The sequence below is a fragment of the Macrobrachium nipponense genome, chromosome 16 (assembly GCF_015104395.2).
Source record: "Macrobrachium nipponense isolate FS-2020 chromosome 16, ASM1510439v2, whole genome shotgun sequence".
Lineage (NCBI taxonomy): Eukaryota > Metazoa > Arthropoda > Malacostraca > Decapoda > Palaemonidae > Macrobrachium > Macrobrachium nipponense.
Genome location: NC_087209.1, coordinates 33,446,690 through 33,470,877, shown reverse-complemented (window position 1 = coordinate 33,470,877; position 24,188 = coordinate 33,446,690). Strand labels below are relative to the sequence as shown.

General features: G+C 37.1%; 1 protein-coding gene and 1 long non-coding RNA gene across 2 annotated transcripts in view; one reads left to right on the top strand and one right to left on the bottom strand.

Annotated features, from left to right (window-relative positions):
• The window catches only part of LOC135195650 (uncharacterized), a 101,481-nt gene that overhangs the window by 10,439 nt on the left and 66,854 nt on the right, over positions 1 to 24,188 (bottom strand). The gene's annotated exons all lie outside the window — the stretch shown is intronic.
• The window catches only part of LOC135195649 (mucin-2-like), a 78,098-nt gene continuing 60,542 nt past the window's right edge, over positions 6,633 to 24,188 (top strand). Inside the window, exons 1-2 of the mRNA XM_064222023.1 lie at positions 6,633 to 6,662; positions 11,412 to 11,729. Of these exons, the coding sequence (XP_064078093.1) occupies positions 11,690 to 11,729 (40 nt within the window). The 5' untranslated portion in view covers positions 6,633 to 6,662; positions 11,412 to 11,689. The remainder of the gene's footprint in view (positions 6,663 to 11,411; positions 11,730 to 24,188) is intronic.

The following is a 24,188-nucleotide window of genomic DNA, read 5'->3' as shown; positions in this document are numbered from 1 at the left end:
CAACCATTTGACATTTGTATCGACAGCTGCTCTTGTATAAAATTCGGGATGAGTTCCAACCCATGGTATGGTTTGTGTTATTTATATGATGGAAAATTGCTGAACTATGTTGTCCATATCTAACTGATCGTTAATGTTGCATTAATCTTTCCGAGAGAGATTTACCAGTGAAACCGAGATATGACTAATCACAGTCCTTACAAGGGATTTCATAAACTCCAATATTTTTGGAAACTGGTTTCTGCTGAACGTTGATTAATGATTTTCCTAGTGTATTCGGATAAGTGAAAATAAAAGGGTTCGATTGGCCTAAGGTTTGTGTGATCTCTCGTACCGAATACATAATATCTTCTTTAAGGCAGATTAAGACAATTAACAGAACCCACGATGGGTCAGTGACGCCCCCAGGCATCACATAAGGGCATATCTCCTACTATATATTTCTCTAATGAAACTCCTTCTGCCATTCACTGCCTGATAAGGGTGGAAGAAAGTCCACCGAAATATAGTCCTTAGCTTTAAAACTTGATACGTAACCGGTTTTAACAGAAGAATTTATTTACACACACACACACATACATCGAGCTACAAATGTCCTTTAATATCCAATTCATTCTCAGAATTAATATATTTTCATATATGTTAACCGAAGGGGAATTTTTTAGTTGATGATAATTTCTTCCTCTCGTGGGTTCGAACCAGCGCCCGAGTCTATAATGACACTGAAGTCCTGATTTCGCCTCTGTCCGCTGGGAGCTGGTTCGAACCGCGAGAGGACGAAATTATTATCAACTAAAAAATTCCCCTTCGGTTAACATATATGAAAATCTATTAATTCCGAGGCAGAGCGAATTGAATATTAAAGGACATTATTTTGTAGCTCGATGTATGTATATGAATCACGGTGATGTGATAAAGAATCGTGTAATATATATATAATATATATAATATATATATATATATATATTATTTATATATTATATATAGATATTACTTATAAATAATTATATATATATTATATATATATAGATATATATATATATATATTGTTATGAACCGCTTTTTGGTTCTACAGGCTCTTAATACCAATATATCGGGAGTTAGATAAACTGGGAAGAATTGAGACAAACAAACAAACAAAAGGAAACACTCGGAGTACGATTTTTCCTTCCAAACAATCATTAAACATCACAATATAAATATTAATATATATATATATATACATATATATATATATATATATATATATATATATATATGTATATATATATGTATAATATACTACACATAAATAGATAGATAGATAGACTTGAGACAGAGAATTTCGGAGCTCGAAATCATAACACTGACCAGCCCCCACAATTCATGAGGGTCTTCGCTTACCGCATGACCGCAGATGAGCTCAGCCGCAGCATCACTCCAACGTTGAAGAGAAATATCTCTGGATCGGTAAACGCCAAGGACGCCATTTTTCTCGGAATTCGAAAGAACTTTCAAGACATTATAACTCTTCCTGCAATCATGCGTTATTTGAATTGCCACCTTCGTCTTTGAACACTGTATAGCCTTACTTTATTTCGGCTTGTTAGTTTTATACATGTTAGTGGATGTTTCGTAACAGTAGTTGCATACAATCATATCGAATAAACTTCCAGCATACAACACACGGGTGTCGTGTATTTATCAAACGAAAACTTGAGCAAAACCAATTTTTTTCAGAATTTCTATAACAGTAGAGTTTTCTTATTGGGTCTAATGAAAAACGGAATACATCTATACAGTAATTTCTGATATTAGGTTGATTGAATGCTTGTATCATTCAACATAATGGCTTTGAAAATACTGCTATAAATCTCGAGTCCTGAGTAATGCATGAATTGGAAACGAATGTTTAGAAATCGATGTATGAACGATGAATGAAAGGTTTTGAACTATGATGCACTAAGTGTTATTTTCATTCTTCCCAATGATGAGAACAAGTAGATCTACTGCGTTATGCATTTTAAATTTCTGTTATATTCGTCAAAATTGGAAGAGTTTGTTTTTAGCTATCGACAGACTGCTCTCAAATTACATGGCAATAGCTATCTTTTTAATACTTTACGAATATTTGCAAATAAATTCTGGCAAAATGAATGATTAAAATAAGCTACGAAAAGGTTCATTATTATATATGGCACACTATTTAGCATCTGCTTTCATTTGAAACTTAATTCTCCCCCAAAAGTACCATATTTAATTAATTTGGTTTACGAACGTGTTACGTTGCCTAGACTATTAAAATTATTCCAGTTGAGGTTTATACATCATACACTACACAACTGAAAATGTTCTTAATCAAATGTCTTTCCGTTTTCTACACAAGTGCCATACTTGTCACACATACACAAGGAACTCTTCAGCCAGAATGCTTGAATGAATGAGGTGACCTTTCATAGTCTTGCTTGCTAACATCATGCCCGATTTTTTTATGCCTCTTATACCCACCACCAATGTCGGATCACTCATGGTGTATTCTCGCCATTATAAATAATCAGAAGCTTTGGGTCAACCCCTCCATTTCTTTAAAATACTGGTTTGTCATATTTGTACAATGCACGCCTAGAATTTTCGAAAGATGCCTGAACGCTAAAAAGGAACGAAACAAGTCTTCCAAAATGTTAAGCAATGTCCGCCCACGTGAACTGAACTTTAGCCGACTGTAGTAGCTGAAGATCTATCAACAAGAACAAGACCAGATCAGGCAGCTTGTAAGCAACACTGGATACTATAATTACACAACAGAAAAATGCACCGATAAAAACGGTAGATAAATTTATTCCCCACACCACATGTTAAGAATGAAAATACATAGACACAGTTGCATTCTACCTCAGAATATCATACAACGCGGCCTTCAATGTAGAAATGAAGCCATTATAGGATGAGTGTAAAGTGTTCCTTGTGACCGTAGTGTAACGATGAATCGTCCCATCTCAAAGAGAGAGAGAGAGAGAGAGAGAGAGACAACAAATTTAAGTGTAAAGAGATTTACAAATTTATAGGGCACTACGATTTCTTCAAAATGGCCGAGTGGATCAGTGTTCTACGAAGGCGTCTACAATACCACAAACCCGAATGATATCTTCCAACAATTTACATCTTTCTAATGAGCACCATATTCTTTGGAAGCTTAAATTTCAAGTCAATGACCCTTGTGGCCTTGCTACATATGAACAGAGTTCATCTTTTAAATAATAATAATAATAATTATTTGCAACTCATAAGGATGAAAACTAGATATTGTGAGCCAAGATTTAAGGCTGAAATTGCGCAGTCTATCTCCACTTCCCTGCAACATTTTGTAATGGACGGTGGATTTTTGTAAATAGAAAGTATATTCAGTTTCAACAGTTAGAAGAAGAACTCGGCATTGACCACAGTCCCTTGGGCATTACCTCTGAGGAATAGAAACGATGCTCGTTTCTTGTGTATTTGTGTAGGGACTGTGAATTTGGGTCGAACCAGCGTGATGACTCCCCTTCAGTCCTGAAGCGTCGAACTTTTACAGTTAATAATATTTCTTGTTACAAAAGCTGCTTCATCCTTTCGCAGGAAAAGGTTCCGAGAGAATCTTTTAGAAATAACTAACCTAAATCTTGGGTAGTTCTTATATATTGTGTCTTGTCCTTTTCAGCATAAAGTGAGCTGAGCAGTTACAGTAGAATATTACAGATATAGATAGAGGAAATGATTTAGAAATGTCTTAAGCTTCATGAAAGTCCAAAGCAAAGGACTAAAATTCCGTTTCATTGGCAAATTCTTTATTGAAAACTCTTACAATAACAACATCTATGATATTTCCTTATTTATCATGAGCTAAAATTGTAAATCGTGAATTTTATAGCTATTTTAGGTGAAATAATTCACCCTTATACCGTACTATTTCACAGAGAGATATACAGTAAGTGATATACAAATATCGTTTCCACGTAGAACTGACCAAACATTCAAATGTACGGCATATTTTTACATGGAGTAACGGTAAAAAATTCTCATTATCTTAGGTTCTGATTTCTACTATAAGCATAATTTCCGATGCCTTCGTTTCAAAAGAATTGGAGGTCTGGAGACAATAATATTACACACACACATATTTATATACATAAGTTCATATATACATCTTTATATATAAATGCATATGCATCTATATATATGTATATCTACATTTGTATTTATGTATACATAATATATATATATACACAGATATATATGCATCTTTATATCTTTATGTATAAATGTATATATATGTACACACACACACACATTATATATTATATGTATGTAGTATGCCTATATATATTGGTATGTATATATATTATATATATATATATATATATATATATATATATATATTGCATACAAATATATACAGATATATATATGCATCTTTATATCTTTATGTATATATAGATATATATATATAATATATATATATTATATATATATATATATATATATATATATATATATATATATATATAAGCACTTATAAAAGCTTTTTGTCCTAACTCTCAAAGGTTTCAATGACATACTAATACCCTAATTAACTTTGTCGATATATCGCTGTGGACCTTGTCGTTATTGATTATCAGATTTCTTGCTGCCAGTTCACCAGATTGCTACAGATGCTTTGCTCATCCCATTCATTTTTTCTATCGGTACCCCACCGAAGAATTTTCTCCTCAGATTTGATTTGATTTATATAGATGTTTGGCATTATGCCAAGCACTGGGACCTATGAGGTCATTCGGGGCTGAAACGGAAATGGACAATAAATTGTTTGAAAGGTGTAACAGTAGGAAAACCTCGCAGTTGCAATGTGAATCACTTAAGAGAGGGTGGACAATAAGATGGAAGAAAGAGAATATGAATGGAGGTACAGTAAAAGGAACGAAAGTAATTGCAGCTAAGAGGCCGAAGGGACGCTGCAAAGAACCTTAAGTAATGCCTACATTGCACCGAATGAGGTGCACTGACGGCACTACTCTCAACGGGGATTTTCTCCTCAGATCCTAATTTTTCCTCTCTGTTAATGACCCTTAGTATAGCCTTGTCTTTCCTACTGCTTATGCGCGGATTTTGTTTTCTTCAAAAGTTTGCTACATTTGTTACACGTTTTTCCTGGGGCTTCTGTTTATCTTATGTAAAGTTATGAGTAAGGCTAAGCAAGCAAGACAAGAAATTAAGGAGCACGAAGGGATGACCGGGAAAATTGCAAAAAATAGAAGGAGCAATAATGATCTAAGATTGATATATACCTCATAAATCGCAATAAAACTACAAATAACCATGAAAATTTTCAAACAGTGAAACACAAGAGAGTTAACAAAGGGTAATTTAAGTTCACAGAAAATTTTTTTAGAACCCTTTTATTAGTTTTGCAGAGGGACGGTTGATGACCGCTGATTGTCATTAGACATCGTAAATAGTTGAAATCATAGTTTTTTTTATCTCTAAGGTTTTTTTACATTACCGGGATAGCTTTAATATAGCAGTGGAACTAATATATATGGTGCAATCATGGTTAATTGGAAAAAATGAGTAGCTCTGTTTAGTGGCATTAGATAGCTTTAATATATCAGCGGTAATAATGTATGTAGTGCAAATCATGGTCAACTGCGAGGAATGAGTAGTTCTGTTTAGTGACATCTGACAGTCATTTTCTACTTGAATTTTACGTTGTCAATTGCTCTTTAGCCGAGGACATGATGAGCTGGCTTCTGCTTATGGAACCATTTACAAAGACCCAAGAGAAACAAACAGAAATGTGTATTTGAGAGATACGCAGTGCGCAAACGAAGTAATAAAAACCTTCATTACATTACCTTGACGTCTCACCTTAAACACATGCTTGTGACCTTAAACTTAAACTGAACTTTTATACCCTCAGTAATAAACTCAAGTGGCATATCGGCGGGCAGCGGAGGAGAACCAGGTTTCAGAAGAAGGGAAGGGTGCATATATATATATATATATATTATATATATATATTATCTATATATATATATATATATATACATATATGTAAATAGATAGATAGATAGATAGATATGTATGTAGTACATATATGTAAGGTAATCTTTCAATCCACATGAAGGTAAGTTTGAAAAGAAAGGAAGTTTTATTTGATGGAAAATTATTAGGAAAAGCTTTCCGAAGAACAAACAAACGATTGCGATGATTATGTCTTTGAAGATTATCTTACTATGTGTTGACAACATACTACATACATACATGCATATATATATATATATATATATATATATATATATATATATATATATACTATATATATATATCACTCCCTTTGGGGGCCTTTTTGGTTAGGCATTGGACAGATAAGAACAATCACTTTCCTGTTCACGCCGTCTTTTGAAAATAATAAAAAGTCTATAGTTATCATCAACGAAACTTACTGTATGTCTCGACACGATATGTGGATATGCTTTATTGCAGGAATAGGATCTATTTTAAAACAATCAGCCGCTTTCTGGAAAACTGTCCTGGACCCAAATCATCACCATGTGCGCCGTGACGTCACCATCCGCAGGTATATATTAGCGAGCCGCCGAGTCAAGTATCACATTTCCCCTGTGACCTACGTATAGAACACATCCACGGTGCGTGTTGCCAGAGATTCCTTGTGAGAACGGACTGTGCATGTTGCTCGCTTTCATTCGTGTCAGTGGACTTGTTATACTCGAGGATTTTGGACTTCTTCCTAGTGATTCTGGAGATTCTGACGATCAACTGTCAATTCGTGTGAAAAACTTTGTACAGTGGCGTTAGTGAATTTAATGCTGCAAAAAAAAAACTTATCTGTGCTCCCCCACCCCCCCAAAAAAAGAGAAAAAACGCGCAAAGTGCTAATGCATGCTGTGTCACATGTGCAGATTTTTCTACAATATTTATCTGTTAATATTTAGGGTCACTCTTGGCACGGAAGAGAGACAGAGAGAGAGAAAAAAAAGAAAAAAAACAATGATTTCAGCGAGATAGGTGTAGTAATTGGCTTCGGATGTTATATGGTGTTTAATGTTAATATTGAATGTATGTTAAATTAACACAGCCTAACAGTAATGAATCCATTCCCAATAGGGAATGTGTTAAGCACTTGCTTCTCACAAAGTTACTTAGATTTACGAGTTCTTGGTAGCCATTTAGATCTCCATACAAAGTTATCTCTGTACTAGAATAAGGAAAAATAAATTCCTCATTTGCTGTTGCAGAAAGTCAAAGGGCAAACTTTAACGAAGGAAGGACACACACATGCTAAATCCTGAATCTAATGTATTTCTCAACTATGCTATTCTCTCTCTCTCTCTCTCTCTCTCTCTCTCTCTCTCTCTCTCTCTCTCTCTCTCTCTCTCTCTCTCTCTCTCTCTCTCTGAATTTTTATAATCCAGAACAGAAACAAAAACTAGAATTTAAACGTCTACTTTTTGCGACAAGCCTCTCGAGTCAAGGGATGCCACCTTGGTCTTTTTTAGTACTCTTTTTTTCTGTAGCACCGAGTTTAAAAGTGAAAATGATATTAGCTAGATCATATAGGAAACCAACTGGGCCTAGATTATAAGAGAGAGAGAGAGAGAGAGAGAGAGAGAGAGAGAGAGAGAGAGAGAGAGAGAGAGAGAGAGAGAGAGAGAGAAGGATGGTGGGGGCCGAGTAAAATAAGCGCATTATCGATACTGTAACACTGTTTGTGACTTTCTCGTACAACTACACTACTTAGTTGATGCACATCCTTCAAAATAAGAGATCAAAGTTATAACGAAAGAATGGGATGGATTCCCCAAGGCCGTAACTGAGAGTGGAAGCTATATAAAGGACCTCAAGCGTTGCGCACCATTAAAGGAAAAAACCTGCGTCGAATAGCTCTGGCTTGCTAAATAGTTACCTTGGCAGAGTAGTCAAACAAGTCACTGAAACATGAAAGACAACGTGAGAATGCTCCAGATTAGGTCTGTACTAACAGACGTTGCATTGGGAGTCTTCAGAGATAAATTCTGCGAACTTGCATGGGACATTAAAATGGGATATACATTTTGATTTTTGTTATGATCCACTTTCTTGCATTTCCATGGACATAGTAAAACCGATAATTGATCTAAAAATGCTTCTTTGAGGTTGTATATCCAGCATGCGTACTGATAATGTTAAAGAATGGATTGTGACCATGAATCAAATTAGACCTGTTTAACATATAATGCTTTTAACGAGATGTATAGTTTATTTGATACAAAACGGAAATCTTGAAGTTGAACCGGAAATTTAAAACTAATTCCTGAAAGTGGTTGTCTTAAATGGTGCAGAATGCTAACTTATTGCTTGAATAGTTTAATGTCTGCATTTGTAAAAGTGGCTGACAGACTGCACAGCCAACTGCTTCTTCATCTTATTTTATCTGATCACAGGATAGCATTTTTTCATTTTACAATTTCCTTACTAATTACCTTCGCTTTGCCTAACATCGTTCAATTGTTTTCCTCGAAATGTAAAGTAATAACATTTAGGTTTAGAACAGTGTTAATTTTAAGTTTAAGAAATATAAAATGAATTTATGACTTTTTTTAATCTATATCGGAGAGCGTACCCATTCACCTGGACGCACATTCCCGAACTGAAACCAAATATCGGAACCTTCCATGAAAAAGCGGGACGCCAAATCTTAAAAAACTAACCATAGAATCTTCTTGAATGTAATCTAATTATGTTCCCCACAACTAAGTTACCATTAAATATTCCTTTGACCTAACCTAAACTAACCTAGGGGCATGGCATCCGAACAACTAAGCACTTCTTGCTCCTATCGATCATTATGTCAGGAGGAAGATTGCGCACCGGCAACATCAATTGTTATGTAGACGCCTTCACTGTATATTTCCCAATGCGAGAGAATCACTAGTAATTCACAGGGAAATTCGCGTCCGCAGCTGACTCGAACGGTGGCAATTTCTTGTAGTATTACAATGGTTGGGCCGATAAATGTGAATTCGTTGTGGGAACGTCCAAGCTACGCTCAAGCTATAGTCGGGAAATCGAGTGAGTTTAGTTGTGTTATGACATCTCCATCAGGAGTACGCAGATTCTTCTGGACAAACTCACCCATGACCTATATGTCGTATTAATTCACAGGATTAGCGTGTTCTTCGATACGCGTCCGTGAACTGCCACCGTGAAAGTCAGCATTGAAAAAGACTAATTAATTTTCCCAAGAAGCTAAAAATAATAACGTAAAAAATGTACATGTTGCACCCATTATGATTTAAATCAGTCTTGAAAGCGTATTCTTATGGAAGGTTTTTAGTAAAAAAGAAAAAGAAACTAATAGCTACTACCCCCAGAGAGGCTAATGAACAGTACAATAATTGTATATCACAGACAAGAATTTGTTTCCCTGATAAAAACCAACGACTACCACAACCTACTGTCCAACAGCGACCTTGACAAGCTACATTAGGACCGCGAAGAAGCCTCGGAGCTCCTCGTTCATTTTCAGTTATGACAGGTACAGCGGCAAAGAAAGGGAAGGTGGTTACGAAGGGAAGGCTCTCTCTCTCTCTCTCTCTCTCTCTCTCTGTCTGTCTACGAAAGTTACAGTAACGACGCTGTTACTCATCCGACGAATATGAGATTCCCTGACGTAACATAGCTCATAACAACCGGATGGCGGCGTTCGATTGGCGATGATGCAAGGAAAAGAAACGCGATGGCGGAGATTTCCTCAGAGGGATTATCAGGAGGAGCCGGTAGTCGAAGTATTAGATATGGAATTTAGTTTATGCAAAAAGCGTAGGGGAAAATAGAACGGAACGAGTACAAGGATGTACTATATAATTAGCAGGTAATCATAGAGGGCTTAAGGATACTTGGAGAGGGCAAATGACATGGAGAGAGAGAGAGAGAGAGAGAGAGAGAGAGAGAGAGAGAGAGAGAGAGAGAGAGAGAGAGAGAGAGAGAGAGAGAGAGAGAGAGAGAGAGAGAGAACTTTAAAGGGCTTGAGAGAGAAAAGGTAAAATGCAAGAAAAAGGTTATAGAAGTGAAGAAAGAGGTAATAAAAATGATTAAGTAAACAGCTTTTTCAAAGAGTAGGGCTAAGTGGTACTACCTCATTTTCCACTGTGAGAGGGTTCGATCTTCACAACGGAAGGAAAAGTCTTCATTCATTTCTCATCTGGATTCAACGCTTCTTGTGATAAGCATATCGCGCAAAAAAAAAAAAAAAAAAAAAAAAACTGAGGAAATCGAGAAGTTAGAGTATCACTGTAGCTATTAAAATACATTTATATAAATATATATATTATATATATATATATATATATATATATATATATATATATATATATATATATATATATATATATATATACCTTGTTATACTATCATATCAGAATGAGTTTATGGGTCCCTAGTGTTCTGATACTTTCATGTGGCATTTTGATTGCCATGAAAACGAACCGCCAATGGAGTATGTACAATGTTGCGGTAACCGAGTGTGCTACATCTTCATATTTTATTATTGGAGAAGACTGTCATTACAGGTCAGCTACCCACTGAGTAGATCACTTGCTCTGCAAAAATCCACTCCAACAGTTCTCGAGGGGCGCTAGTCTTAATGTCACTATTTGGTTTGTCTAGATAAACTCAAGATCCGTCTACAATCTTATTTCCCGTTTAACATATTTGAGTTTGATTATGACAATTAAAAAATGGCTCAAGAATTATACTAGTAATACTTTTACAGCCAAGTCAACATAAAATTATCTTCCGTTATTCGGACTATCGTTGTTTCTGAAAAATAAAACGTACACACACACACACACACACACACTCACAATTATCCAAAGATCACAAGCAAGATTACCAAAGCACATTTCCCTGACGAAAGTGTTTACTGGGTCCCTTTTCGTGCTTGATGGTCATTGGCCGAAGGGTTCGAAATGTACCATTATCAAGTGCATGATCAAGAATTTCCGCTCTACTTATCGTAAGGGTGACGCAACTCCATCCAGATCGACTGCGAAGATACCTCATAAAAATGTGGATGAAGTAACTTGCACTTTTGAGTAGCATATCTAGACCGTCTAGCGCGGACATCTTCCGGTGTTCAGTTTGTGCTCATTTATTATCTCCTGATCGTTTTAACTGTTCTGACTGGAATTCTGATCCTTATGAAGCCTAAGTTATGAAGTAGCGTCAACCTGTAACCTTGTTTTGTACACGAATATCAAAATATTGTTGCTCAAAAGTAAATCCTCGAAGTACAAAAAAGCAATTTCTATTTTGCTCTGTCAGGAGAAGGGGCTTTTTGGTATGCAATCATTTCAGTTGTCAGCAGTTTCGATAACTATTTTCTTTTTCTCTTTCAGAATATTGTGACACGGTAAGATTGGAGGAACTTACGCATTGTGTTTGAAACGACTGAATCGTTGAATAAGAAGCAATTCAACAGAAGTGTGCGATACGGAACAAGATAGCTAAAAAGAGTGAACAGACTTTTGAACCAATTTGATTATAGACTGTGTTGTGATTTTGGAATTACAGACTATCATCCAGGTTCCAACACCTTTCCAGAGGGATGTATAAGTGACTTGAAAACCTCACACAGGAGCTTCGAATCTCTTAGGAGTCATCCAATCGCATAAAAATGGAGAGGGTTGCCTTGGTATCGATGCTTTTCTGCTTAGGTAAGTACCCTTTTGTCTCTGTTGGTTACAGGTCTCATCGGAAGTTAGGATTAGTGTTGGCAATGATGATGTTCTCGGGGCTGTTTCTATATGATATTTGTCAAAAACTTGGCCGGTATCTTAACTGGTTTAGTTATTAGGTTTTGCATAAGAATTAATATTATAATTGCAATGTCGAAGAATGCGGGAGTAACAGCAAATCTTGAAGGGTCGATGGGAAAATATTTGGGAATCAAAGATCTGAGGAAAATGTTGACTTCCAAGTCAAGAGCGATAGTCAGAAGATTGAAAAATAGGAAGATTGAAAAAGGAGCTAAGAGAAATCAACATAATTTCTGTTGAACAATGGATTGCAATCGATCAGCATGTGTAAAAAATCAAATATACGCTCACATAAGCATGTGCCAAGGACGCATATGCATCAGACAGTTTTCAGAAACAATTTCTGACATACATATGCAATCATGCCTATGTAAAACAAAGTCATAATTTTATTTGTCATCAGTTTTGAATATGGATATTCATACTTCCCGTAAACACACTGTAACACTCGCACACATTCATACATGGATTACTTGACTCGATTCACCCAGGCCCTCCTTCCTCTCAGGATAATTTCTATAGCGAGAAGACATGTTCTTAGCATAAGTGAAATTAAACCATGGCGTCATAAAGTTGTACCCAAAGGCACGAGGGGCACGTGAAATCTAAAGGGTGTTTCCGTGTATTGAAGCTGGAACTGCTTCTTTTTATGTGCTTAAGACTGATGGTCCAGGTTATATAGCAATTTCTGATGACGTTCTTATCTCTAAAGAACTCTCAAAGCCCTCGGGACCTTGAACTTGAGCGAAAGGACAGACGAAGGACCTCCGCCCCTCACCTGTTCACAAACTGGTCAGTTAACATTCCTCTGTCTTTAGAATAACCCTTTCGTCTGCTACGTAAGCCTCGCCGCCTTTTACCCTCGGGTTGCTTCCCATATTTCAGTTCAGAAAATGTATGGGACTGCCTTGATGGTCTAGGGTTAATATATTATTTTACGAGTACTTGACTCAACTTACATTACATAAAGCGGCATTGTCAATAATATCTTATATCTGTACTTTAAGCCAACCAAGTGTCAAATTCATTTCCTAATTAATTTCCTCGTTTGGTCATGAGCTTTTTATTGTGCATAAAGCACAATGACAAAACGAGGATAATATCGAAGGTTTTTAAATGATGTAGAGCATTCTTGTCCCCAGGCGGTACTAATCCTGGCACTTGCATGAACACACACACTCTCTCTCTCTCTCTCTCTCTCTCTCTCTCTCAAATATTTTCCATAAGAAATTATGAGACTTCACGAAGCATAACAATCCCCAGAGTTTCAAAATAAGGAGAGCAGCGAATAAATATTTCCGTTCCCCGGTGACTTGCACGGATACCGGAAAAACAAAGTCTGAGGCAAGGAAGTCAACGCGATGCAACAACATTGCACATTCTTCTTTCACAGTATTGGATGACGGAGACTCGAATCCATATAAACACAGACCGAGCCACTCAATAACAGCTCGCGTGTGTGCGCTTGCGGGCGCGCAGGTTGCAAGTTCCTATGAGAAAATAATTTCAAGGTTTTGAAATCCTCTTGAATCAGCACATTTGCATTCGAGACAAACCATTCACTTTCGATTCTTCTGGAGCGAGTGGGAGTTATGCAACGCCTTTTTTTCTTACAGGGTGTCACTTCACTCAGACAGACAATCGGAACAAGAAGTCTGTCCCGCGCATGGCAATTAGGTAGGCTGTTGTTGCTCAACAACATAAGAACTTACTACTGCATCTTACTCTCGACTACCCTAGTAGTCCTAAGTTCGATTCTCCGCTCTGCCAATGTGGAATCGGAGGAATTTGTTTCTGGTGATTAGAAATTCATTTTCGTTATAATGTGGTTGGGATCCCACAATAAGCTGTAGGCTCCGTTGCTAGGTAATCAATTGGTTCCTAGCCATGTAGAAATATGTAATCCTTCGGGCCAGCCCTAGGAGAGCTGTAAATCAGCTCAGTGGTCTGGTTAAACTAAGATATACTTAACCCAATCTGTCCAGTTTTAAGTTCTTAAAGGACATCCTTTACCAATACTCTTTCATTGTACCACCATGAACGTAAATGGATGACACACCATTTACCTACGTGCTTGATCTCTCTCGAATTTTCGGAGCAGTTCAGACGAGATATTTGCCAAATAAAATAAAATAAAAATGTTTTCTTTTTACATAGATTTACAAAGTTGATCTAAAAAGTATGAAATTTCAGCTCTTCAGACCGAATTTTGTCATCTTAAAATGTCCACTGTAAAATTTATTGAAATCCATTCTGTCGAAAGATATCACTCAATCATTTTTCTAAGCTGGACGATTTGGTCAAATTCTAACATATTGAGTTTATGATCGCAAGTGATTTCAGTTCTTTTTTTTTTATTCATGTAAATGAAGTAACTCATCTATTTTGTCTGTGTGATAGGCTCCTAATATTAAGCCAACTCTAAACACTGAGCAACTTGCTCATCTTGATTTGACATTTAATTTGACCTTGTAATCCAGTCGGGAGGCTGATCTTTTTGCATTTACCAACATCCATCATCTCGCATTTTGGTGTTTGCAGCGTATCTAACGCAAGTTTGTTCTCCTAAGGTCATCATAATGTTGATCATGTTAAAACTTTTTGTATTTTTTTTCCTCTTTTTTAATATCTCTATTTCTTGTTAGGTACCTCATAAACCTGATTTTATCAACAAAGATTTGTCTATAGGTTTGGGAACGTTAAATAACAGAAAACTGAGATTTTGAGGTACAGGTAGATACTTCATGGCCAAATGATTCCTGTAAGTGTTGGATTAACAGAATTGGTATTCACGCAATGTTAACAAGCTCTGTGAAGCGCCTCAGTGGCGTGATCGGTATGGTCTTGACCTGCCACCTCGGTGGCTGCGAGTTCGATTCTCGGGCATTCCATTGAGGTGTGAGAGATGTGTATTTCTGGTGATAGAAGTTCACTCTCGACTAAAAACACCATACAAACAAACGAAACAAGCTATGTGATTCTCGACCTTTCGTGTTTCATGACTTGTACAATCTTTCTTTCTCTGAGAGGCGAGATAGTCAAAGAGATAGTCTAAGGATAGACAGCGTGTTTGCTGTCAATTGGCGTCGCAACAGTCAAGGTTCTAAAATCAGAACAAAATTATTGAAGCTGATATTACATAGATGGCAAATTCAGATTTTGTGGATTGCCTGAAAAGAACCTACTTTAGATAAGGTGCCCAGATTTTAGAAAATATCAAAAGAATAAAAAATAGTCCATCTGTCTTCCTGCGCTTGTCTGGTATGCTTTCAGCGGATGCTTGCCTTGATAAAAGAGAATAGCTTTCTAACAAACATGCTTCCGTGTTCTTTTGTTTAAAGGTTACAGGAAAATTAATATTTTTTGTGATGAAACATTATAAGTCTCCCTTCTATGTGTGTGTGTGTGTGTGTGTGTGTTTGTGTGTTGGGTGGGGAGCGGGGAGGGGGTGGCGGAAGGAGAAGAATGAGCAAATAAGTTATCAGTAATAAAAATACTGCTTGAACACGAAGACATCATATATTTCATTTTTATTATCCGCAACAGATTCCTTCGAACATGTTTTATCCGTACACGATAGTTTTTTTTTTCTTACTGTGACACGAAAAAAAAAAAGAAATATATATATGAATGAGCAACCTCCCCTTCACTTTTAATGATAGTTTTTCTGAGCTCAAGTCCCCATTTTTTCTTGAGGCAAGTCATGTTTTTATCTGCTCTTGTGGACGAATTTCAGGTCATTTTTATTTGCAAAAACTCACTCTCTTTTTGTCGAGACAAGTAAGGGTATCATTGCGTCAACCCAGTTGGATTAAAAAGGAAGAATCTGATTTATAAAAACGTCTATGACTTTTGGCGTAGGATCACGTCTGTCCCTCTGGAATTAGGAAGGTAAATATCTCTGGGATCCGAAATTGACTCATTGAGACGGATTTGTCTCTGTTATGTCGTTTTCCAAATTTACAAGACTTTGTCGGTTACCTTTCAAGGATTCTATTTTTAAATTTTACTTTATACGTATCTTAACTGCAATTAACAACTTATTTTTGTGTAACTTTAGAAAGTCCCATTTGAAAATGTAATGTACAGATAACCTATATCATATATTCATCGGAACGAAAATCTGTTTAGCTCACAAACATATTTTTTTCAACACTGTAATTGTTCTGTGCATATGAATAATGATCACCTGCAAATACGAACGTATGTTTGGTATTTATGCCATGTGTGGGATTATTTTAGACAAGGACCTTTCTGCGCTGAAAAAATGGAATAAAAAGTCGACTGATTAACTGGACGAGTGGCGTACGTGTGCTAAAGTGACCTTTCGTGGCTTCGTTTCATTCCTGGGTCAATCCATCGTTTACGTGCCAGGATCACTACGTTAAAAGTTTTACCTCCGTCTGTCCTGTCTGTCTGTGAATACAACTGATTATCAATAACAAATTAAACAGACTTGGAAAGATAGTCTGGAATAGCTGGGTAATAAAAAAAAACAGCGTTAAGAAACATAACCTTTAAAAAAATCCGAGAGCTTTCCCCGATTTCATGAGTGCAACAGTCAGTTCCCTCATGTATATAAAAAGAATGTTTAAAAGAACTGAAAGTCATGTGAGAAATTCAAACAAAAATGACTCGGAAGGGAAAATATAGGAAACAAAATTCTTGAAAATATAAATACTACAATTACTAGAGAGAATGACAAAATAACTGACGCAACGCACGTGAAAAATAACGAAAATGTCTGAATATGTAGTGCATGCATATATGTGAGCCAAAGAACTAGAAGTACCTTAATTAAAGCTGTTATAACGGTAAATAACTTCATCCATTTCATCATAACTTTAAGGTACGCTGCATCAATAGCCTACTGGTGATGAAGAGCAAAGAAAAAACCACGAACAAGCTCTCTGGCCTTCCGTAGCAAGCGCCACCCCCCCTCCCCCCTTCTACGCTCTCTCTCTCTCTCTCTCTCTCTTCCTCTTCTCTTCTCGCTCTCTCCAGTCTACTCTCTCTCTCTCTCTCTCTCTCTCTCTCTCGTGTCTTTCTAAATCAGTATTGTCTTCTCTCTGACATGCTACAAAAGTGAACAAAGATATTTGATAAATTCAATTCCTTTTGATATTAAATGAATTCTTTTTGAAAGTCAAATACAGACGGATAAATTTTGGAATGTTGCGTAAGAATTGGTTATGGTTGAAAGACAGCTCAGAAGAATTGTGATGCACTTATTAATTTGCAGCACTGATAAGTGAAAAACTGAGTCCGATCTTTAAAAAGGCCTCCTTTTAACTTCTGCTGTTTCTGAAATGCACACCAAACAGTTGCCTATTTTTTCTAAAAGTTTGAGGTTTAGGTCTCTGCCCCCGGCTCCCGATAAAACATCTAACAACCACAAAATTAAATACTTAGAAGAGTGAGAACACAAAATGAAACGAAAACGGAAAAAGGTAATATTTTTCAAGGATCGTAAGGTGCATTATGAAAACAAACGAACTGATAACACAGGTAAAAAAAAAAAAAAAAAAAAATAAAATAAAATAAAAAAGGCCCCGAAGTGTCTTCAGTGCAATATTTTTTTCTGTCCAGCTGTCCAGCCGCTTCCCACGAAAATTTAACCACGGCCTGGTGGTGGCCTGTCCTATATCGTTGCTAGAAGAACGATTATGGACATCTTAACCTTGTATAAAATAAAAACTACTGAGGCTAGAGGGCTGCAATTTCGTATTCTTGATGATTGGAGGGTGGATAATCAACATACCAATTTGCAGCCCTCTAGCCTTGGTAGTTTTTAAGATCTGAGGGCGGACATAAAAAGTGCGGACAGAAAAAAGTGCGGACGGACAGACTGAGCCGGCACAATAATTTTCTTTACCGAATACTAAAAACAGACAGACAGGTGGATAGATAATATAAGAAAGTTATGAACTCGCAGTGGTATGCCTTGGTGTTCTGTATTTGCGGAAGAAAGCCGAAGGAAGGAAAGTGTGGAAATATCATCCTCTGCAACTCGTGGTAGCCATAACAACCGACAACTCCCTTTTCTCTCTTTTCCACGTCGCTTTCTCCTGCCTTCTCTTTACGCACCTTTTCTATTTGAAAGTTGGAATCTAACTTTTTCTGATCCTTTTTTACGCACAAACGGTCGAAAGCGAAAGCGACCGCGTCAGAACGGTCATTTTCCACGGGTGACTGATAGTTATTACAGAAGAATGAGGGAAATGTGAAATTTTCATTTAATAAGGACTTTACATCTGCTTTTGACAATAATTTCATACAGAAAGCCATGAACAGCGATAATTATCAGGTGACAAAAAGTGCTTAAAAAATAACACTAAATCATAGTGAAACTTCCTTAGATAACCAAGATGATGGATAACACAAGGAAGTACTATAAAATACTCTCAGAATCGTCAGCCTCTGGATTTTTACAATGGACAAATACCCGACTTGCTTTAAAACTGTAAGGGTGAATATCTACATCAAAATATAAAATTCTACACCAAATGGTCAAACACGAAGTGATCGTATATATGCCTTTGCATTAAACCATGCTGAGTTACGTTTTATTTAAACAAACATGCAAAAAGTTATTAGTTTCAACATTTCGTAGTGGTTCCATTGCACACCAGAGAGAGAAAGAAGTCCTTGGAGTCAGGACTAAAATATTGACGTGGAGCAGACTACAATATTCCAAGTGGGCTTTTTAGTTACTTTTATGTTTAGAGATACTGATGCAACGTTGATGTCTATGGAGGACAATTAGATTCATTCGCAGAGAGAAATTTCTTGATAACTGAGTAAATGTCAGTTCAAAGAACTATCTTGGCTGACTCGGTAAAAGAAAGAAAGAAAGAAAAGTGGGCCCTGGTTTTGCTAAAGTAGCTGAAGTCCTGTGGACACAGGGCCTTACAGCCAGCGAAAAATCGGGATAGGAATAAATGAAATAGAGGTTTCTTAGATGCCAGTATCTATTCGTATATGCACAAAATGTGAATGTTTGTTGTTCTAAAAGTTAAAATGAATCACTATATCATTATAACGATCTTAACGGCAAATGATGTCTTGGGCACCAGCATTTATGGAGAATTTCTCGCCCAGCCAGATCACACAAAAGCATCTTTTTCATCCTCTTAACATTCCAAGACTATTCCACCAGAAACGAGAATGACAGCATAACAACACCTCTCAAGTTTCTCTCTCACTTGTAATGAGCCTTTTACCTGTAGTCCCCGTAGCTCATCGATAGCCTACGCTTCTACGTACGAGGACATTGACTTCTGGAATATTTGACGCCGGAAAAGTAGGTTTTTATAGTGTTTTTTATAATCTTTTGGGCCTGCTTCGCCCGGGGAGAGAGAGAGAGAGAGAGAGAGAGAGAGAGAGAGAGAGAGAGAGAGAGGAGAGAAACATTAATAGACCTTGGGAAGAAAGAGCTACAATATTTCCAACTTAATGCCATTTTTATTGCTTTTCGCTTCTGTGTGATAATGTTTTAGTTCCAACCATAAGATTAAATGGTAGTAAATAGCTTCGTATATATAAATATATAAAGGGTATAATGCCTCATCTCTTTTAATACGTTGACGACTTACAGAAGACTAAGGATTGGGTATCCTTTTGAAGATCTCATTAAATAACTTGAGTAAAGCAACGAAGTATCGTCAAATTATAGTTCCGTCAATAAAAGTTTTAGATTAATTAAGAAATTTTTACCATGTGGTGATTGCAATTAAAATACAACTAAGTGATGGAAAAAATAGATTTCGCCGAAACGAAATATATTTCAAAATAGACTGAATAATGCAGTGGGGAAATTATCTGAATCTATGTGTCATTATTTGGATGAAGTTTTATCGGATAAGATACGAAACTGACTGCATTATGGGATGGAAGAATGAACTAAATTATTAGTTCACTGAGGAAAGTTCTAAATCTGGGGAAGTTCCTTTTATCTTCTCGTCCTCTCTTTCATAATATTTTCCTCAAAGAGGCGCCAGTGGATCTGAAACGTCTTATTATCACAAGAAAAAATGTCCATTAAACCTGGGAGAGTGGTAGGTTTCTTAGTTCCCTGAGAACCAGCACCATTCCTAACCACGTCTATGGAAGGATAAGGTCTTTTCTAAAAGACCGACTGGAGGGGAGGGGAGGGCTCGAGTCTGACTAACTTGACCTTGAGCGGAAGAATTTATGTTCCTCACCACCGGCAGTTGGCCTGGAGGCTATCTTTTTCAATCCTCCTCATAATCTACTCCCAAACGCCGGCTTTTGTGTAGGCCTAAGAAGGGACAGGCTGACTTGGGTAGCCATGGAACCGACGCCCACACACATTCTCTCTCTCTCTCTCTCTCTCTCTCTCTCTCTCTCTCTCTCTCTCTCTCTCTCTCTCTCCGACGGCAAATAAACTGTAATTCCTCCATTGAGATCTCAGTCTGTAGAAGTTTTCACGTAAACTTGAATGTTTGTTGAATTAACTTAATTAAATGTTTATTCTCTTTGGTTTCCTTTTAGTGCAGACATGGCCATTCTGACTTTTACGATATGGGATTTCTGCACTTTGATAATAACAATAATAATTTCGGTAACCCGAAAAAGACATGTATCAGTACCAAAAAGATATTATGAAGCCATCTTGAGCCACAATACCAGTCATTATTTGCTTGGATATTCATTCAGTTTTTTTTTACAGCTTAATAGCCATTATCATTTTTGTAACAATTTCCTTAACGGGCTGACGACGGTATAAGACCAGCTAATCTACCTTCGTCATCATCAACAATCCCCTGTTTCGGTACTTGTTTAACTATTCATTACTTAAAAAAAAAATATTTGATGGCCGATTCTGCTTTTCCAACTACTTCCTAAGTCCACTTTACAGAATGGTTTTTCTCCATATTATGCCTTTATCATAGTGGCCGTCTCTCTCTCTCTTTTTTTTTTTTTTTTTTTTTTTTTTTTTTTTTTTTGGTCCTATAATCACGTGTCTCTGGGAAAGGACAGGTCCCTCCTCATCCTATGTGAAGGATTGGGTCATTAGGAATCTTTTTCTGCTCGTCGCTCAAACATACCTACCAGTGAATTTGGATATGTTTGTCATGGCTCTGTCCCCTATTGAGAGAGAGAGAGAGAGAGAGAGAGAGAGAGAGAGAGATTGTGGCTTTAGAAGAATCCCTCATATCTCTGGACGACACTAATCGAATTTAAAGCTTATTTTCGAGCGAGGAGACTTGGAGCATATGGCCAGATTGGCCACAGGCACCCCCTCCCTCTCTCTCTCTCCCTCATCCCGCTAAACCATCAAGGTCGCCATCGTTAACCATCGTCCATCCTCTCGAGCGTCATTTGCCTCATCGTGAGGCAAATAACGATCCCAATTAAGTATGGAGCAACGTTTTCCTCTTTCTCTCTCCGTCTAACTCACGTGACAAGATGAAGAATGAGTCAAGCCCTCTCTGTGACCAATTGTATTCCGGCGGACCACTACCTTGCTTCCTGCGGGAGCGCCGTCGGTTTCAAATGAGTTCCACTGGAAGGAAAGTGACACGGGTGGGTCCTTTCACTTTCGCTCGCTCGCGCGGGTTAAGGTCCGTCAGGCCCTGCATTGGCGCGTCTTGGACCGTCCCTCCTGAGAACTGGTTTCCGGAGGTCAGTGAGTTGAAGAAAAAGTTCGACTTCTAACTAGATATTCTTATCTGTTGAGCAATTTAGAGAATTCTCGCAAAGGAAGGAAGCCCTAAACGAATTGAGTATTGAAATAAATCATACACTAGCATTTTACGTGTTAAACCGCTGACAATACTCGGTGTTATTTCCTTGGATGCTATGTTAACATTGCATCAAAACATTGCCTGCAACTGTTCTAGGTTAAATTTAGCTACAGTAACTGAATAGAATGTTATGAAGAGACTCCTAAAATGTTTTATCAAAAGGAAGGTGCTGTGCATATAAATGCACAGTGACTGCTGCATACTTGTTATTAACTTTTATATTTGCATAATATAAGAACATCCGCTCGGCTCATATTGTTATTAACTTTTATATTTGCATAATATAAGAACATCCGCTCGGCTCATATCGGGTATACAGACCTGCCTCTTCGTGAATAAAACAGAGAGAGCTATATTGCGCTCTTTAGTAATTAAACTAGAGAGCTCAGTGGTAATTAATAAAGGTGGAGTTTCGGAGTGGGACAAATGATTGCATAAAATGTCAGGCGTGGCGAATTATTTTTAAATGAATATATTCGTGACTAAAATGAGGATTGATTAAGTACGCTGAAACATAAAACTGTACTTTTCCCACTAAACTGAGGCGTTTCAAGCAAATACGAGTTTGCATTTATTACCTGTTGATGCTCTTGCTGCGGAGGCAAGGATGCCGTGAACAACAATTTCCACTTCCAAGTAGCTTCACTCATCTAAACGGAAGTTCCGCTAAACAGTAACTTGACCAACCTGATTGCGTCTTACTCTTTGTAAGCACCATTCGCCTTCTTGGATTTTTTTCCTTTTATAATACTTCGACCAATCTATAGTTACAGTAGTTCTACCAGATGACTGTTCTCTTCAGTCCTAAAGATATCTACTTCATACAATACACTTTTTTCCCCAGTCATTCTTAACTTTTTTTTTTAACACGGACACGATCTCAGCGGCCAGGTCCGTCTTCTCACCCATGACATTTTGACACATTTTAAACTCGCAACTTCTTATAATTTCGGCCATTCTCATTTTGCAAAAATGTTTTAGGATATTTAAACAGCTTCGCCTTACAATAAAACGAACACGGAGCTATAGAGATAATTAGAGATATTAGAAGTCTCCGCGTTTCCTATCAGAAGCAAACTGTAGACACGATGATGCATGTATGTATGCGCGTAGAGTAGTGCAAAATATATTGCTAAGAGTTTAATACTTTTAAATATCAAGTGGTTGAACACAGTTAACGTTTCAGAGTCTTTTGTTCGTCGTATGTATATGTTTTTGCATGTATGTATTTATGAATGCATGTATGTATGTAACAGAGATTTGGAAGATATTCAAATTATTTACGAGAGGGACATGTATTTGGATATCGGACCAATGAACGTCAACTTAACTTTCTGGTAAACCTCGCATGTGTCTTCTCGTGTGAAAATACAACGTCTTCTTTTTCCCACCTTGGTCTTGCTTGGAAGTGAAGGAGAAGGGCACTTGGGAAAAATGATGATTCATGCGGTTGTATTGGCGAGGATGAGGAGAGGGAGACCTAGAAAGTTCTGCACTGACGGAGGAAAAATTGCTGGAACAGAATTGCCTTCACAGGCAGGGGATAGAACTGAATGATATTAGTGGTAAGCTGGTAAGCAGCAGCTGTGTGGCTGTGGATACGTTTTTGCCCGCTGTCCCTATCCTTGACTTAGCAATTAAAGGACAAAGGTGGCAAGCGAGCTCAGGCACACATGCAAATACGTATATACATACATATACATATAAACTCACACACACACGTGTATATATATATACATTCACACACATACATACATATATATATATATATATATATATATATAAATGTCTGTGTGGGTATGCGTGATAGACCATGCAACTCAGAATATAGACAGATGGATGGAATGTCTATTTACGCACAAGCTAGTAGATTATAAGATTATTAATGTTTCGATTGCCTCAGTGACTTTAGCTCTTTTAACGGCCCAGTTTTAAGCAAGTTGAGTATCAGCTTCCGTTAGCCATGCACACGCTGATGCGCACTGGTAGAAATTCTTAAACGCGGTTTACATTTTAAATACTATGTTCACACCAGTTGTTACGATTTCAAGCCGATCGTTGTCCGCTCTGTCAGCGATCTTTTCTATCTCGAAACCCTTCCCAATGCTTCTTATACTTCCAGCATTGTTAGGTCCATCCCATTCTCTTTCCCCTTAGTCACATTTTTATCATTCTTTCCTTATCCTTATCCTGTCGCCATGGACAGTAATCCTCGTCCCTAATAAGATATTCTTTTGCTTTGTGTATTTTTTTTAATGGTTTTCCTTTCCCACTCTGTAAACTGTCATTTAAAATCCAAGTTTTCTCTCCACTTTCTGAGGAATCGCCGTAATCCAGTCTTAAAAAGTTATTGTCACATACCTTTTATATAAGACTGAAGTGCTATAATTGTTTAAGTTTCTTCCTCGAGGGGAGCAATTATTTTAGCACCAATGTTGCAAATATTCTTAAAGACAGAATTTACATGGATACACACTATCTCACATACGAATAGTGCCAATACTGCTCAGGTTTTCCTCTAATCAGCGAAGTACCAAACGCTGCACATTATTTCCTTTTTTTGCCATTTATTCTCATATTTTCATAT